This window comes from Dendropsophus ebraccatus, chromosome 9, assembly GCF_027789765.1.
Source record: "Dendropsophus ebraccatus isolate aDenEbr1 chromosome 9, aDenEbr1.pat, whole genome shotgun sequence".
NCBI classification, from domain to species: domain Eukaryota; kingdom Metazoa; phylum Chordata; class Amphibia; order Anura; family Hylidae; genus Dendropsophus; species Dendropsophus ebraccatus.
Genome location: NC_091462.1, coordinates 74,180,506 through 74,197,751, shown reverse-complemented (window position 1 = coordinate 74,197,751; position 17,246 = coordinate 74,180,506). Strand labels below are relative to the sequence as shown.

The 17,246-nt window shown below is 43.6% G+C and overlaps 2 protein-coding genes across 3 annotated transcripts; one reads left to right on the top strand and one right to left on the bottom strand.

Annotated features, from left to right (window-relative positions):
- Positions 1-41: 41 nt before the first annotated feature.
- SNRNP25 (small nuclear ribonucleoprotein U11/U12 subunit 25) lies at positions 42-12,764 on the bottom strand. 2 transcript variants are annotated; one of them, XM_069983650.1, is made up of 7 exons: positions 12,656-12,764; positions 10,325-10,493; positions 9,657-9,747; positions 7,931-8,036; positions 3,103-3,177; positions 1,927-1,988; positions 42-192 (listed from the first exon to the last, which is right to left on the bottom strand). In XM_069983650.1, the coding sequence occupies exons 2-6, from the start codon at positions 10,478-10,480 to the stop codon at positions 1,931-1,933; spliced, it is 486 nt and encodes a 161-aa protein (XP_069839751.1). In that variant the 5' UTR covers positions 10,481-10,493; positions 12,656-12,764; the 3' UTR covers positions 42-192; positions 1,927-1,930. The 2 variants fall into 2 exon arrangements, with proteins under 2 accessions (XP_069839751.1, XP_069839752.1); XM_069983651.1 differs by lacking the exon at positions 12,656-12,764 and adding an exon at positions 12,448-12,622.
- Positions 12,765-12,770: 6 nt separating this feature from the next.
- POLR3K (RNA polymerase III subunit K) lies at positions 12,771-15,321 on the top strand. Its single transcript, XM_069983652.1, has 3 exons — positions 12,771-12,964; positions 14,267-14,354; positions 15,119-15,321. Exons 1-3 carry the CDS (start codon positions 12,854-12,856, stop codon positions 15,244-15,246), a joined length of 327 nt encoding a protein of 108 aa, XP_069839753.1. The 5' UTR covers positions 12,771-12,853; the 3' UTR covers positions 15,247-15,321.
- The last annotated feature ends 1,925 nt before the right edge of the window (positions 15,322-17,246 follow it).

Below are 17,246 nucleotides of genomic sequence, written 5' to 3'. Positions count from 1 at the left end.
TAGGAAACCTCCAAAATCAAATGACTAAATATTTTCAGCATTTTTATTACAAGATTACATATAACTATAAAAAAAAACCATAAAATAAATAAGAATCAGTTGTGATTGATCTGCCAGCAGACATCAGCAATGTTTATGGCCGGACATCCATCAATGGTTTCATCACTGGATGCTGTTCACACATGAAGGAGTCTGTCAGAAGACAACAGCTAGTTAGTTTTCCTGAGACTTCACATTGCAGAAGTTTCCTTTAGTCTACTTACAAAGAAACAGTACAGCAAGGCAGTTATTAATATACAGTAATACCTCAGTGTTCAAACCATTCGGTATTCAAACTAAATTTCCCCCTCAAGTTTTGTCGGTATCAGAACAAAATCAGGGGGGATAACGGTCAGCTGAACTAATGTTCAGCAGACACTAAGAGGTGTTCGGGAACAAGAGCAGGGATTCTTGTTCCCCGCAACAGTGAGAGAGGCACTTGCCCCTGTGCTTCTGCTCCTCCCTGTAAAGGGAGATTCCCCTCATTATGATGGGATTCCTGCTTCTTTACAGGGTATTTCCCGCAGCTGAGAGGAGCAGAGCAGCAAGTTTAAATAGCGGCCTGCTCCTGCCTCTCTGGGGAAACCTCCTCCCTTATCATCTTCCCCCTGCTCCCTCTCAGCACTGACCTGTCTCCCCAGATCCCCCCCCCCCCAACACCCTTGCTGTTGCACCGGCCGCTCCACTCACCAACTTTTTAGCCGCTCGTTTCCACTGCTCCCTGCCGCCTCTGCAGGGTGATGGAGAATCTGCAGAGGCAGCAGAAGCAAGCGGCTAAGAAGTTGGTGAGTGGGTGCTGGGGAGACAGGTCAGTGCTGACAGGGAGCAGTGCGGGCTTCTTAACAGGGGGTTCCCCCAGAGAGAGACAGGAGCAGGCGGCTATTTAAACTTGCTGCCCTGCGCCTCTCACCTACAGGAAAAAAGGAAGCATGGAATCCCATCATAATGAGGGAAATCCACTTTACAGAGTGTCCCCCGCAGCTGAGAGGAGCCTGAACAGGGCGGCAAGTTTAAATAGCCGTCCGCTCCAGCCTCTCTCACTGTTGCAGCGGAAAATGGAGCGGGAATCCCCGCACTTCACAGTAGGTAGTGGTGCAACATGCAGCATTACTTACTGCTAGTCTTTACACTCTGTGGGCGAGGTGCTCTTGTTCCCTATGGGAACTTACAGCTTGGTTCTGGAACAGTTTTCCAGAACTGATTATGTTCCAGAACCGAGGTACCACTGTACTTGTAACTAGAATTCCTAGGAGAGACAGCGGGAGTTCAAGTTGCCCCACCCAAACAGGATGACTGACAGCTTACTCCTATATCCTGCTTTTAGATAGGATGGCATAATTTTGGCTTCACTTTATATAGTCACCCATATATTTGGTTACTATCTGGTTGAAACAATTTATTATAACTACTTTCTGTACAGAAATCTAGCTAGTTAATAATGGGCAAATGGGTAATCCGACTAGTTGATAATGGGCAACTGTATGCATTCCACTGAATTGGCAGGCAACACCACCACTTTGGAAGAACATATCCCAATGCGGAGCCTATACAAAACTCAATCCATGTGCAGCAAGGCCACACAAACAAGTGCTGGATCATTCATGCGGCCCATTAAAGGGATTAACCAGGCTTGGAAATACATGGCCACTCTCTTTCAGAAACAGCACCTCTCCTGTGCTATCACATACAACCTGAGGAAGATGAGCGTCCAACTAGCAATGATTTTAATGGCTGTGCAAAAGATGTGAGGAGCTGTTGAACTAGTGATTTTTCATTCGCCAGCAGATTATTGGCAGTGAGCATTAGAGCCGGACAATTATCGGCCTATGTAAAAAGTTTAGTTACAGAATAACTCTCATCTTTAAATTAGCTGGATATGACACTTACCAGATCACTTCTTTTTCAGTTTCTTCACAAACACCACTTCATCTCGGTTTTTAATACCATACCTAAAAGACATCATGTATTTCCATGATAAGTATAACAATGGACACCTAAATGAAGTACAGCAGACACAGCAACCAATCCCACCACTGCTTTCCTATCCAAACTTGCTGTACAGGAAGACAGCAGGGAAATGATTTGGTGGTCAGATCAAAATTGCTGTCTCACATGGGGAAACACAGGCTTCTTCTATACTGGCTATAGCCAGCCTCCTGATACACAGTTTAGCTTGGTGTCAGTAGGACTGTCGGCAGGGGCGTAGCTACAGGCTGATGGGCCCTGGTGCAAAATTTTAGCTTGCCCCCCCACACACACACACACACACACAGCAGATAGCGAGCGCGCACACACACAGCACAGACACTTATTTATTATGAGGAAACTTCACTTTCTCAGAAGCTCCATGCCTCCCTCTTCCTCCTGGTGCCGGACCATGCTCTCCCGCCCCTCCCCCTCCGCACGGACAGCAGAGGGGAGTAGGAATCAGGACCCAACACTGCAGCGTTAAGCAGCCTGCAGGCTTACAGTGCAGACAGTTCTCCCGAATCTGCTGCCATTAACACAGCTGAGAACAGAGAGGCAGCCCAGCGGGCAACCCCTATAGCTGTGCCACTGACTGTCGGGTTTCAGTATGGAGGCCTCATGGTGAGCGCTCCAATGCTGTCTTTGCTGTGGAGCGAAACTGTGGATGTGATGATCTGGCAATATGAACCGGACATCCTGCAAACACATACATTGTCTCTCATGGAAGGCTTCCTATTGGGCCACATACAGCAAGGGTTTACCAGGAATATATCCACCATATTGTTACACCAGATTTATTACTGATCCAGCATTTATGGAATCAGCAGCTTCAGTAATTATGAGTGTGCAGGACCTACAGCTATAACATCTGGGCACAAATGTGCTGCACAATGCCATTCAGAAGCTAAATGACCCCATGCCAACCATACCTTGTATTTAGGCTACATGTGACCTCCATTCAATGGTTTTCCCAAATTAACATATCTTGTCAATTCTAATATTGTGATCACTTACATATATCATTATTACATTCTATTCTGATAACAGCGTTTTTGTGTCAATACGTATAACACACAAAGATAGCCCACTACTTACTCTCGAAGACACTTTTCATCATTATCGAGCTTCTCTCCAGAAAAGGACAATTGGTAGGTTTTCCAGACATATTTCCTAGACATCAGAAAAGTGAAAATTATTATGTTAATTTGTTTTCCCTAAGACCCATTGGCATCACAACATATGGGGTATTATCGCCCCTGCGAGCCCCTGGGACGAAGGAATTTTAATGAAAAAAATAAGTAAGCGCTTTTATTTCCCTCCTCCAGGAAGTATAATAAGCCCCACCTCCCCACACACCTCAGTCAAATTATAACGAATACAACAAAAACAGGGCGGGTGTCTTGTGATGCCAATGGGTCTTAGGGGAAAAAAAATGTAACATAATAATTTTCACTTCCCTATCGTCCCATTGGCATCACAACATATGGGGAACTAGCACGCATGTTCCTCATTGGGTGGGTTAACAATAACAGCAGCAGAGAGTACAGCCTTAGCAAATATAGTTCTTGCTGAACATATAGATTCCAACCTATAGTGGTTAACAAAGGTAGATATTGAAGACCAGGATGCCGCCTGGCATATGTCCTCAAAGGGTACAGATGTCCGTTCTGCCCAACTAGAAGCTACTGCCCTAGTTGAATGAGCTCTAGTGAACTCAGGTGGAGATAACTCAGCCGAAGTATAGGCCAGGGCAATAGAGTCGCAAATCCAGCGTAATATTGTAGGTTTAGAGGCTTTTTTACCCTTGATCTTCCCAGAAAAAAGAATTAAAAAATTTTCTTCCTTACGGAATGGACTTACTCTATCCAGGTATATTCTGATAGACCTGGAAACGTCCAACAACGAGAGATCTAAATCCTCTTCAGTAGAAGACGTAGGAGAGAAGACAGGAAGAACTACCAACTGGTTAATGTTGGAGTGAGACGCCACTTTAGGAAGGAACCCTGGAAGAAACTTCAGAATGACCTTATCTTGAGAAAATATAACATAAGGAGGGGCAGAGCCAAACGCTTGGAGCTCCCCTACCCTCTTGGCAGAAGTAATTGCCAACAAAAAGGCAACCTTAAATGAAAGAGACTTGAAGTCTGTTTCCTCCAGTGGCTCAAAAGGCGGAAGGCATAAACGTGTCAACACCAGGGACAAGTCCCAAGTGTCTACCTGTCTCACTATATTAGGTCTTAGTCTGGTCAAGGCCTTAACAAAGTTTTTTATTTCCAGTATCTGAAAGAGACGCCAATTTAGGTGAGTGGATAAAGCAGCAATCTGCACCTTAATAGAACTGGGTCTAAGACCTTTATCGAATCCCTCCTGCAGGAATTCTAATAACTGTGGAGTAGATGGTTTAATTGGATCAATCTCCTTAGAGGAACACCAGTTCTGAAAAATCTTCCAAATTCGGAGGTAGGATTTATTTGTAGCACTGCTATGAGCATGAGAAAGAGTCTGCAAAACTTTCTCAGAGAAACCTGTATTTAGTATGGCCCTTCTAGCTTTCAAGCTGTTAAGCTGAGGCTGGCTAGATCCCTGCACAGTTGATGTCCCTGGGATATCAGATCTGGATACAGAGGGAGCTTCCAAAATTCTCCTCTGCTCATATTCATGAGCAGTGTGAACCATGACCTCTTCGGCCAGAAGGGTGTCACAATTATTACTGTCGCTTGATCCAACCGAATTTTCGTCAGAACCCTGGGTATCAAGGCTAGTTGGAATGTCCACGGTATGGTCATCGCATCGACTATGGTCAGGTCGACGTATACAGAGAGTAAAACCTTGTCAGTTTGGCATTGCTTGCTGATGCCATAAGATCGATTTGAGGGAGTCCCCATCTGAGTGTTATCTGAGTGAACACTCTCCTGGGACCGTAAGTCCTCGACTTAGTCGATCCGCCAGAGTGTTGTGTATACCCCTGATGTGAATGGCATATAGCCTGGTCACCCTGGTTTCTGCCCATGTGAAAATCTTCTCCACTTCCTTGAGAAGTAAGGGGGATTTGGTACCTCCCTGCTTGTTCAGGTAAGCAACGCAGGCAACATTGTCCGTCCTGATTTTTACAGCTTTGTGCATTATACTCAGAGACAAATGAAGAAGAGCAAGATAAATTGCTCTCAGCTCTCTCACGTTTGAAGGAAGACTGGACTCTAGCGGGCTCCATACTCCAGAAACTGTCATGTCTAATAGGTGGGCTCCCCATCCTGTGCCTGAAGCATCCGTTGTTATGGTGATCCAGTGTGGCTCTGAAATCAAAACTCCATGTTTGACTTGCCTCCACCACATCAGGGACTGTCTTGTTCGTGTAGACAGGGCATGGACTGTGTCCAGGTCCTCCAGTCTCCGATTCCATACAGATAGGACTTCTGTCTGTAGGAATCTCATGTGCCACATTGCCCAAGGAACTGCATCCGCTGCTGAAGAGAGGAGTGCTAGGAATCTCATTAAGGTTCTTATGGAGACCTGACGAGGAGGAATAAGAAATTGAGCACCTGCCTGGATACGTTCCACCCTGGGCGTTGAAAGAAATAGTTTCATTTGTGCAGAATCTATTAGATATCCCAGGAACACCTTGGTTCTGGATGGGACTAGGTCCGATTTTTCGTGGTTGATGAGCCAACCTAACTGTTGAAGTATGTCCTGGACATAATTCAACTGATGATTCAGAAGATTCTGAGTCTGAGCCATAATCAACCAGTCGTCGAGGTATGGGATGATCTTTATCCCTTGTAACCGAAATAGGACCATCAACCGAACCAGGGCCTCAACCATAATGCTCTCCTACCTGGGGTAGAGAGCGCCATCGACTTAGAGGCCAGCCTTGTCCCTTGCGATGCTGCATTGCAGAGAAAATCTATGGCCATATTTACTTTCTTAAAGGAGCGAAGAATCTTATCCCTGCTTACCCCAGATTCCAAGTTTTCTTGGACTTTAGCCAGCCAACGTCTGAGGCTTCTAGAAACCTCAAATGAGGATATGGAAACTGCCCCTTGGGCTATAAGATCTCTTAAAGGCCACCTCGACCCTTCTATCCATAGGCTCCTTTAAGTTTGAGCCATCCTCCGCAGGTAAAACCGTGCGCTTAGATAGCTTGGCAATGGCTGTATCGACTTTTGGAGGTTCCAACCACTCCTTACACTGTTCCTCCTTGAGGACATATAAGGTTTTGAACCTCTTGCTCAGGACCGGAGCTTTTTCCGTTTTTTTCCATTCTGTTTGCAACATGCTCATTGATGTCTCTCCAACATGAAAAGCCCTAGGCTTTTTGCTGGAGGACTGACCTTCCTCTAACTCTTCTGGATGGATCTCTGCCTGTACCGCCTTTCTTAACTTATAGATCCTATCGGTCGTAAAGTATCCTTTAGGGTATAAACCCACACACCGTATATGCAGCAGATATGCAACAAATACGCAGCAGATTTGTTGGTACAGATTTGATGCTGTGTTCAGTTATTTAGATCTAATCTGCTGCGATTTTGCTGCGAGTTTGCTGCGTATCGCAGCAGTAAATACGCTGCATATACGGTGTGTGGGTTTATACCCTGAAATAGTTCTTTCTCATCTTCAGATGTAGAAGAAGACTCGGAAGAGGAGGAGGATTTTTCTTGCTGGGTTATAGAGAATACCGACCCCTAGGGTAGAATAATATAGATATCAGTATAACTGAGATACTGTATTTCTCAGCCAGAGAAAAATTATACTCACAGGCTGAGAAGTGGAAGGAGATATGCTTCGCTTACTCCTCTTCTTAGAGCTAGGCTGAACCACCTGCTTAGCAGCCAGAGATTTCTGCACATATTCCTTGACCCATATGACGACGTCCTGGACGTCAGGTTCATCATTAGTCTTAGGTTTAGGTCTGCAAGACTCACAGCGAACTGCAATATATGTATCTATATATATATATATATATATATATATATATATAATATATATATATATATAAACTTATAATAAGAAAAAAATGGAATAATCTTATCTAAATCGATGGTCTTCATACGGTATTCATATCCGTCCGGCAACGGAGTCTCACAATCCGCACAAGCAAAATGTTTCCTTTTTCCAGATCTCTTACTGGATGGACTAGTCTCCATTCCAGACATCTAAGGAAGAGTATATCATGAGTTCCAATAGACCTAGTCTATAGGGAATAACAGACAGTAATTCAAAACAAAACCACTAGGTGGCAGCAGAGTACTTACTTTAGTGTAGGAAGGGCAAGCCGAATTGCACTGTATTTGATCCTGATAACAGAAGCTGGGCTACAGCACCCAAGATCTAACCTAGATCAGACCTGCTCTGATGGGCTCTGGCCCCTCTAAATACAGCTCTGCAGTGGCGAAGGCGCGCACCACGAGCTGAACCCGGAAACCGGAAGTGACGCAGCGCTGACACGCAAAGCGTCATGCGTTCCACAAACCGGAACCGGAAATGACGTGCCGCCGCAATGGAACGCACTTTGCGTTCCAAAGTTTTAAAAGATGATCTAATGAAATGTAATGGTCATCCGGATGCGAAATCCGGGACCCCTGTTACCGGCCTGATGCTGGATCCTACCGTGAGTCTTCTGGCACCCTGAATCCACCGGTACCTAGAACAAAAATTGAAATAAGGGAGGAGGGAGAGAGTCCCATAGGGCTTTCAGAAACGAAGTAAAAAAAGACTGAGGTGTGTGGGGAGGTGGGGCTTATTATACTTCCTGGAGGAGGGGAATAAAAGCTCTTACTTATTTTTTTCATTAAAATTCCTTCGTCCCAGGGGCTCGCAGGGGCGATAATACCCCATATGTTGTGATGCCAATGGGACGATAGGGAAACCTGTGTTAAGACATTACATATCTGAGGACGGCCTCACTAACACCGTATAGATGGCTCACCAGCTAATATGCTGTATTCCTCCCTCCCTCTGGTGCTTTAGCTGAATATATCGCTGAATGGCTCTTTTTAAATCCATAACCGTAGCATTCTGGACAACCACAACAGCTGAAGAAAAGAATAAATGATGTATCAGCTTAATATAATATATAGGAGATATCGCATCAGAATTACACTCATCTACCAACAGATGGCGCCAGACTACAGTACAGAATATGGCATCATCCACAAGAAAGTAAACTGCTACAGACTGTACCAATACAACTACAGTGCAGTCCCTTCTGTACATACATTATTCTCTGGAGAGTTATTACATCAACAAGCCATACTGTTTTATAAGCCTCTAATGTATATCACATGTGTAAGATCCCATAAACTGGGGGATAAACACCCTAGACATTAGAGCAGATTCATATATGATTACATTATTTATTCATTCAAATTGTGCTGACATATTCCACTGTATTGTACTAAGAAAGTCATCACATCCATACCCTGCAGGTGCTGGCTTCCACCTATGGCTAACAGCCACCACTCGACAGACTTCATACCAAAGCTGGTCCAATACCACAGTCAATAACAGTTGGCCCCTTGAAGTTATGTCGCTGTGATGCCTTTCAAAGACATGACAAGACAATACAACTACAAGGTGCCAATTAGCTGACATGGCGGCCATGATAGATCTATTATTACAGCCTGCATTAATATTTGATCACAGAATGAAAACCTACTGTAGTGTACAAGCAATCGGAACATTGCACCTACAAATTCCCCAAAAAGACTAGAAAAAAAGAAATGTTTAGAAATTGTTTAAAATCAAATCTCACAAAATAGTTTTTTTTTTTGTTTGTTTGTTTTCAGTTTCGATTATTTGAAAACATTTGGTATTGACAACTGTGAAAAGGTAAAAAAAAAAAAATCAAAATATAGCAGAAAATTTATCAGGGCTTGTTTTTTACAACTTTTACACAAGCCCATTTTGCAAAAATAAGAAGGAAGGAGGAGAAGAAAGAAGGAGAAAGAAGGAAGAAGGAGATTGAAAAAACTGCAAATTCATCATACAACATGAGACAATTTAATAGTTTTTTCTTAATTTAAAAAGTCAGGAGGAAGTGCAAGCTGGGGAAGAAAAGTAGGAAAAAGCTGAAAAATATAAGTTTCCCCCATAATGTTATTGATTATGCCAGTGATTTTTTGAGTGGCATTAAACTGCAAAAGAAAAGGAAGAGAAAAAGATCAAAAATCCTATTCTACTCCAAAATGCTCCCAATAAACACAAAGCATTCTGTCCCCTAGAATCCGTTTTATTTTTTTATGCTCTGTTGTTGTAAAAATAAAAACACTTCAGATCTTTGGAGGTACAGAAGGAAAAAAATGTAAGTGAATAATACAAAATGGCTGTGATAAGGAGGTACGCAACTGCCCACTAGATTGTAAAGTGTAATATCTGTGTAGATTGTGTATATTATATATCTCAGCTTCATCTCACACTGCAAAAGCCTCATACACAAACTGATGATAATTTCTATGCAATACGTGGATGTGAGATATTGATGACAGTATTACTGGACTGCCCTCTAGTGGTAAATCTTTAAACTGCGAGATATATATTTTTTTCTTTCTGCAAACAATAAAAAGACAAGAAACCTGGCTATATTTCTACCTCAAAATTAGGAAAGTTAAAGTGTACTTCACAGAATCTTTTTCTGCATCATGTACAGCACTTACGCATTACTTCCCCATCAGCCTTACAAACTCGGACCGTCATTGCCTGACCAAACTCCAGAGCAATTTGTGAATTTATTTCTTCTAATGTAACCTGCAATAATAAGTAAGGAGAAATCACAGACCAGGAAATACACTGGAAATTACATATATTATGAACACTTTTTTGTCAGAAAGATAGATTCTCTTAGACTTCTATTTTTTTAAAAATGCATATAAACCGATGCCTCATAGAAAATGCACAAAAACCAGGGTGTTTTTACAAACCAAAAATGTGAAGGCCTTAGGAAGGAAAAATGATAGGAAATGCAACTGCCAATGCACATATGTAACTGCAGGCATGAAAGCTGAGAGTGCGGAGACTCTGAGCTGTACAGGCCTCTACAATGGCTCTATACTGGGTTGTATAATGCTGGTTTCATACACTGCAGTTTGTTGAAAACTGTTAGCCACTGCAGTTTTTGAGCAAAAGCCAGAAGTGGATTCGGCACGTAAGAGACATATAAGCGCTTCCTTTATTTTACCCATTACTTTAAATCCACTTTTGGTTTTGGTAAAAAAAAAAAAAAAAAACTGCCATGTGTGAAACCAGCATTTTAACTCCTTTAGAAGGGCACCTACTAGGAAGGAGTACTGTGCTTTGTCAGACATCCAGACTGTTGATTCCTTACCTGTATAGGTAGGTCACATAATAGTGGGTCCTGGACTAACATTGCAAGCCCTTCCTGGAATATGTCTACAACTTCTGCATGTGGCAGCTCCTCCTCTGCATCCTCCTCTTTAATTCCATCTCCTGTCTCATACTCTTCTTTTATGTTTACGTCCATTTCCTAGGAAAAACTATTAAAGAAAAATATCAACCCGTTTCTTATTCAATATAGAGGATCTGCCACAAGCCACTGCCTGACCAGACTTGGTGGTCGTATTCTATCATCTTAGATCCTATGTCCTACGAGGCCTATTACATTCCAGAAACCAGTTAGTCAACTACAAGGTTTCAAGTAGATGAAGACGACTGCTGTGTATGTTCTGTTCACTCACCCATGGGGATATTACTTCTCCTACATAACATGTATTGGCTGATTCATGTTCTGTCTTCTTCTGAGCTGTTCATCCACCTTAAATGGTCACTGTCATTTTAAACAACTTTGCTTCATTTGATATCCTATGTGATTGCTAACATATCACATTGCAAATCACTTCATTTGTCAAAATTACTCCTTTTTCCAGCAAAGCAGCTGTCTAGTCTTGGCCACTAGGTGTCTCCCTTCCCCACAATCTGTTATCCACAGCCTGTCAACTGGGTAAATCTGTCTCTAGTAACAGCCTGAACAAGATGGGGTGGGGGGGGGGGGGGCATACTATGTCCAGCCATGAGGCCTCAGACAGGGCAGATGGGCATTGTCCATACAAGGTAAAGGATTTTATCTTATTTCAGAAACCGCAGGCTTACTGTAACCCAGTGTTTTAAGTTAAGTACCTCCAAGGTACCCCGATTAGAAACGTTGCCTTAATAAGGCCAAGATCACACTGCAGCCATAGGATCTGTATAAAGTCTCTGTCTGCAGTTGATTCCCACATCAGATACCTCCATAACAATGTAAATCTGTAGGACCCAGATCTTGTAGCCAGTTTTGAAACATAAAACCAAGTATGCCCACTGCAGCCAGATATGCCCCTTGTTGCCAGGTATGTTCACTGCAGCCAGATGATCCCCTAGCCAGGTATGCCCCCTGAAACTGGATATACCTCAAGCCAGGTATGCCCCCTTACAGCCAAATATGTCCCCTGGAGTCAGATATGCCTCTTGCAGCCAGATATGCCCCTTTCTGCTATGTATGGTCCCACAATCAGATATGTCTCTTTATGCCAGGAATGTCCACTAAAGCCAGATATGCCCCTAGCTAGGTATGTCCCCTGCAGCTAAATATGCCTCTTGCAAACAGGTATAACCCATGGAGTTGGATATGCCGCTAGCCAGGGATGCCCCCTTGCAGCCAGACATGTCCCCTTGCTGCCATATACCTCCCCTCGGAGCCAGATACATCTCTCCTTGCAGCCAGGGTTAAAGGGGTTATCCAGTGCTACAAAAACATGGCCACTTTCTTCCAGAGACAGCACCGCTCTTGTCTCCAGCTTGGGCGGGGTTTTTCTGCTCAGTTCCATTGAAGTGAATGGAGCTTAATTGCAATCCGCACCTGAACTGGAGACAAGAGTCGTGTTGTCTCTGAAAGAAAGTGGCCATGTTTTTGTAGCACTGGATAACCCCTTTAAAGTGCTGAAGCAGAAAGGATGAGACTGGTAGAGACAAAGCTAGGAAAGGACGGTCTGGGGCTGTCACTGAGGACAAGTCAGTGACAGTCCTGGGGCCGCGTGCCTGCTCTCCTTCTGTCCTCCAGCAGCAGCATCACCAAGCCTCACCCCCTGTACAGAACTGCTGGGGAAAGGAAGGTGGGTGGTGACGGAATGTACGGAATCTGTGCGGATAACTTCCAGCAGATTCAGTCGCTCGCCCCCTCGCTCTCCCGATTGAAGTTACAGCCGTCCCATAGGCTCCATTCTATGCGCAGGCAGATTCCGCTGTCCGCCCAAAGAACTGTCATGGAGCCTATGGGACGGGCGGAACTTCAAGCGGGAGTGTGCAAAGAATGCGCTGGAGATAATCCGTGTGGATTCTGTAGTGTGCACATACCCTAAGAAAGATAAAGAGGTTAGTAGAGGCTGCAGTAGGCAGGAGGATGAAGGGTTGGCAGAGGAGACAATGAAAATGAAGGAGCAGGAGGAGCAGATGTACCTGGGTGACTCAGGATGTACAAAGAGAGGAGCAGGGTGCAGGTGCAAGGGCTGCTGGGAGATAAGACGCACATAGTACAATGATGGTAAAGCATTGAGAGTGGTCAATACGCTCGGGGCATTGCAGCCGGGCGCCCCCTACCGTACAATACACAACCCGTGATATCCAACCAATCCTCTGCCCCAGTACACACTCTCAGCTCACTCACACAGTAAGGGCTTCGTATCGAGCACAACAGCCACCAGGGAAGCACATTCCTAAGCGTGACCTGAGGGCGGAAACACGTGAACACCTGAACTGTCTAATCCATCTCGTGACTGGAGCGTGCTGACCTGCTGGCGGAAGTACGTCACAACGTGCGACCTACTGGCGGAAGTGTCACCGGCTTCTGATCTGCAGCGTGAGCATGCTGCTGTTTTGCCCAACTTGTGGCAATGTGCTGATTGTGGAGGAGGGGCAGAAGTGCTATAGGTTCGCCTGCAATACCTGCCCCTATGTGCACAATATTAATCGCAAGGTATGTTGTCTATCGGTGTGAAATATAACCTTGTACCTTACGTGCGTGTTATTTAGAGGGACACTCCAGAGTTCTCCCTTCTGGCTGTCCATTAATGCCATGCGTTTTCGCTGTGTTTGCTAGGCAGCTATTTCCTGGATCTTCTGTTGCCTGGCAACAGTCCCTACAGCTAGTAAGTGACTACTGTGGGCCCCGCTCTGTCTGGAGCACTGTCCTGACTGCCCCAGAACTAGCGTGCAGACAGGCAGTGTGCAGGGGCTTATACATACATTATATGTGCCAATGTCCTGCATCACTGGTCCACTATTTGTATCCATCCAGACTGTCAGAAATGTTGTATGAAGGGATCACAGTTGAGGGGGGGGGGGGGGGGGGGGGGGTGGGTTACCCTACAAGCACCGTATTACTATATTAGTTGAGATGGGAAAATGATACTGTTCAATATGGAGTAAAAAATAACAATATATAACCGTACAAATCTAGCAATACCAAATGTAAAGATTTTGTTAAGTGTTTTGTTTTACTAGTTGGACAAAATAGAAAAACTATAAAAAAATAAATAAAGCTGTCACCACATAAGATTTTTTACAGTGTTTACTGGATAATAATAATGCCACACTTTAATAGTTTTTGTTTTATTTTGTAACTGGAATTTTATTTACTTTTTAACCCCAAAATGATATTAAGGACAGTGACAATTTTCATTTTGCGTTTACGTTTATTCGTAGTTTTTACGCTTACATCTTTTTTGTATGACAGAACCCCCAAATATCATTTATGGGGTGAAATTGGAAAAATAATATAGTTCTGCAAATTTTGGGGTGTTCCCTGTTTACGTAATGCACTTTACGGTAAAACTGACATGACATCTTTATTCTACAGGTCAGTCTGAGTACAGTGATATGTATGTTTGTATAGCTTTTCAAAATTTTACTGTTTTTTTTTTTTTTTTAACTCATTGACCCATATTTATCTATCTTTGAGACATAAACCAGCCATATAGCAAGCAATCACAGCCCATTCTGAGAAACAGAAGCTGGGCTGTAATTTGTTGTTCTCTGCTTAAATGTGTCAGATAAATAAATCTTGGCCAATATATGTGCCTTATGTAGCGTCACTCAGTGGGTGACTGAGAAAGTGCATGACACAAAATCCCCAGATTCACATGTCCTGTGACAATTTGATAAGTTTTGCGCAATTATAACAAAGCCTAAAGTAGACAGTGCAAGTATCAAAGGGGTGAAAAAGTCACAAGTGATATACTGCCAGATTAGTCTTAGGTGTTTTGTGTTTCCCTTTTAGGTAACTAGCAGAAAATATCCAAAACTCAAGGAGGTTGATGATGTACTTGGAGGCTCAGCAGCATGGGAGAATGTGGACTCTACTGCTGGTAAGAGATGTTTATATATTATTTCTGATCACATGAGAAGACCACACCTGCAGCTGAGCAGCCACACACATTGTGAAGAGGGATGTGAAAACACTCCAGGGTATGTTCACACTGAGGAATCCGAGCAGATTACCCACCACTGATTCCTTAGCTCGCTCCCGCTCTCAGCTGTGCGCATCTCTGTCTGTGCCATAGACTCCATTCTATGCATGGATGGATTCCGCCGTCCGTCCAGAGAATAAACCTGTTCTACCTGTGCATAGAATGGAGCCAATGGGGCCAGCCGAGATGCAAGCGGTGGCAAGCTGCGGAATCTGTGGCGAGTGATCCGCCGGGATTCTGTAGTGTGCACATACCCTAAGGCTGCAGCTCCATGGCGATTGGAAATCACACAACCAGGAATCACTGTGTCACACTCCCTACCACGCAACCCCTTTACTCATACAGTTGAATGGGGTCTCGCTGCTAGATTTTTGGCAACTATGGGATTGCAGGCCACCTGTATAAATAATGTGAATAGATCACATGACCATGAATTGCTGTTTACCGTCCTGCTGAATAGTGACCTGCAGGTAATAGACTGACTTTTTCATGGCCAGTAACACAGTGCCATAGAGCCAGTGGCCACTTATGACCGTACTTCAGTACTATACATGCATACATATATATGTATGTATAATAAACCCTAGCATAAAGACTACATCAAATTAGGATTGACATTTTTTTGTTTGTCATGTGATTTGTTTATGCTCTCTTCATTTCAGAAACCTGTCCGAAGTGCGAGCATCCCAGGGCTTATTTCATGCAGATCCAGACCAGATCAGCCGATGAGCCAATGACTACATTTTACAAGTGTTGCAATCCACAGTGTGGCCACCGATGGAGAGACTGACCCTTCCCCTTTATGTATTATTTCTGTGTGTGTTTTGTTAAATTAAAATGGTCTTGTGTAAAAACGCTATGAAAAGTTTTATGTTATTACATTACAGCATTTTCCTGAAATAATTATATACTAGAAAATGTACCTGGCGCTGCCCGGGTATAAAGTGTCAGTGTGTTAATTAGATTTGTTGTAAGGTGCCCAGGAGGCCAATCTATGTCTTTGTTTTTTTTGTTTAAGGAGAAATCGCCAGTAGCCCTTCATACCTGACAGTTCTGCACTATTTATGTAAATTGTAGCTTATGCACATCAGAAATAAACTAAAAACTTTAAACATCCTAAATACCTAATAGCCAAACTGAGATGTCATGTGATCAGACTGTATACAGAGCTTGGTTATATACATTATTGGCAGTGTTATATACAGAGCCTGGTTATATACAACATTGGCAGTGTTATATACAACCTGGTTATATACAACATTGGCAGTGTTATATACAGCCTGGTTATATACAACATTGGCAGTGTTATATACAACATTGGCAGTGTTATATACAACCTGGTTATATGCAACATTTTCAGTGTTATATAAAGAGCCTGGTTATATACAACATTGGCAGTGTTATATAAAGAGCCTGGTTATATACAACATTGGCAGTGCTATTGCCAGGTGCATAGACATAAAGATTTTTACCTGATAAAACTCTGGAGCAGCAACATGCAATTGTCCATGCAGAAACATGCAGAATCCAGATTTATGCGCCACCTGCAGTGATCGGCCTTGGGCCTTGTTTATTGTCATTGCAAATGGTGCTTAACAGGAAACTGCAGTCTTTTAAAAGGTATTATTTCATCTGAGTTAATCAGTGGAATTAGTGTATACCTGTAGTGCATAGTTTGTATACCTAAAGTGTATAGTTTTTAGGGGTCCCGTATATCTGTAGTGTATAGTTGGGGTGTGTGGGGGGGACTGTATACCTGTAGTGTATAGTTGAGGGGGGTCCTGTATACCAGTAGTGTATAGTTGGTAGGGGGCTGTATACCTGTACTGTATAGTTTGGGAAGTCCTATATACCTGTACTGTATAGTTCGGGGGTCCTGTATACCTGTAGTATATAGTTGGTGAAGGTGCTGTATTCCTGTAATGTATAGTTGGTGGAGGTCTTGTATACCTGTAGTATATAGGTGGTGGGATCCTGTATACCTGCAGGGTCGTATTTACCATTAGGCACCCATGGTCTGGTGCCTAGGGCAGCACCTTGCAGAAGGGCAGTACCAGGGAGCAGGGGGGAAGGAAACAACTTTATTTTTTTTTATATTTCTTGTCTCCCACCTCCCGTTCAGACTTGCCAGAAAATCTGTTGTCTTTTCGAGGGGGGGTATGGCGGTATTGGTCAGGTCTGGTATAGCAGTGTTATCCAGTCACAGTATGGCGGTATTGATCAGGTCTGGTATGACAGTGTTATCCAGTCACAGTAAGGCAGTATTGGTCAGGTCTGGTATGGCGGTGTTATCCAGTCACAGTGTGTCGGTATTGGTCAGGTCTGGTATGGCGGTGTTATTCAGTCACAGTATGGCGGTATTGATCATGTCTGTTATCACAGTGTTATCCAGTGACAGTAAGGCGGTATTGGTCAGGTCTGGTATGGCAGCGTTATCCAGTCACAGTAAGGCGGTATTGGTTAGGTCTGGTATGGCGGTGTTATCCAGTCACAGTGTGTCGGTAATGGTAAGGTCTGGTATGGCGGTGTTATCCAGTCACAGTGTGTCGGTATTGGTAAGGTCTGGTATGGCGGTGTTATCCAGTCACAGTTGTAAAAATTCCAGTTAAGGGACAGGGTTGTGTCTATGTTTCATACAGGAGTCTAGGAAAACTGGGTGGAAGAACATTCTGGTTGCCAGGCGAGCAAATATTGGGTATCTTTAACCTCTTCAGGACCCATGACGTACCGGTACATCATGGATCCCTGTCACTTAAGGACCCATGACGTACCGGCGGGTCCTTTAAACGA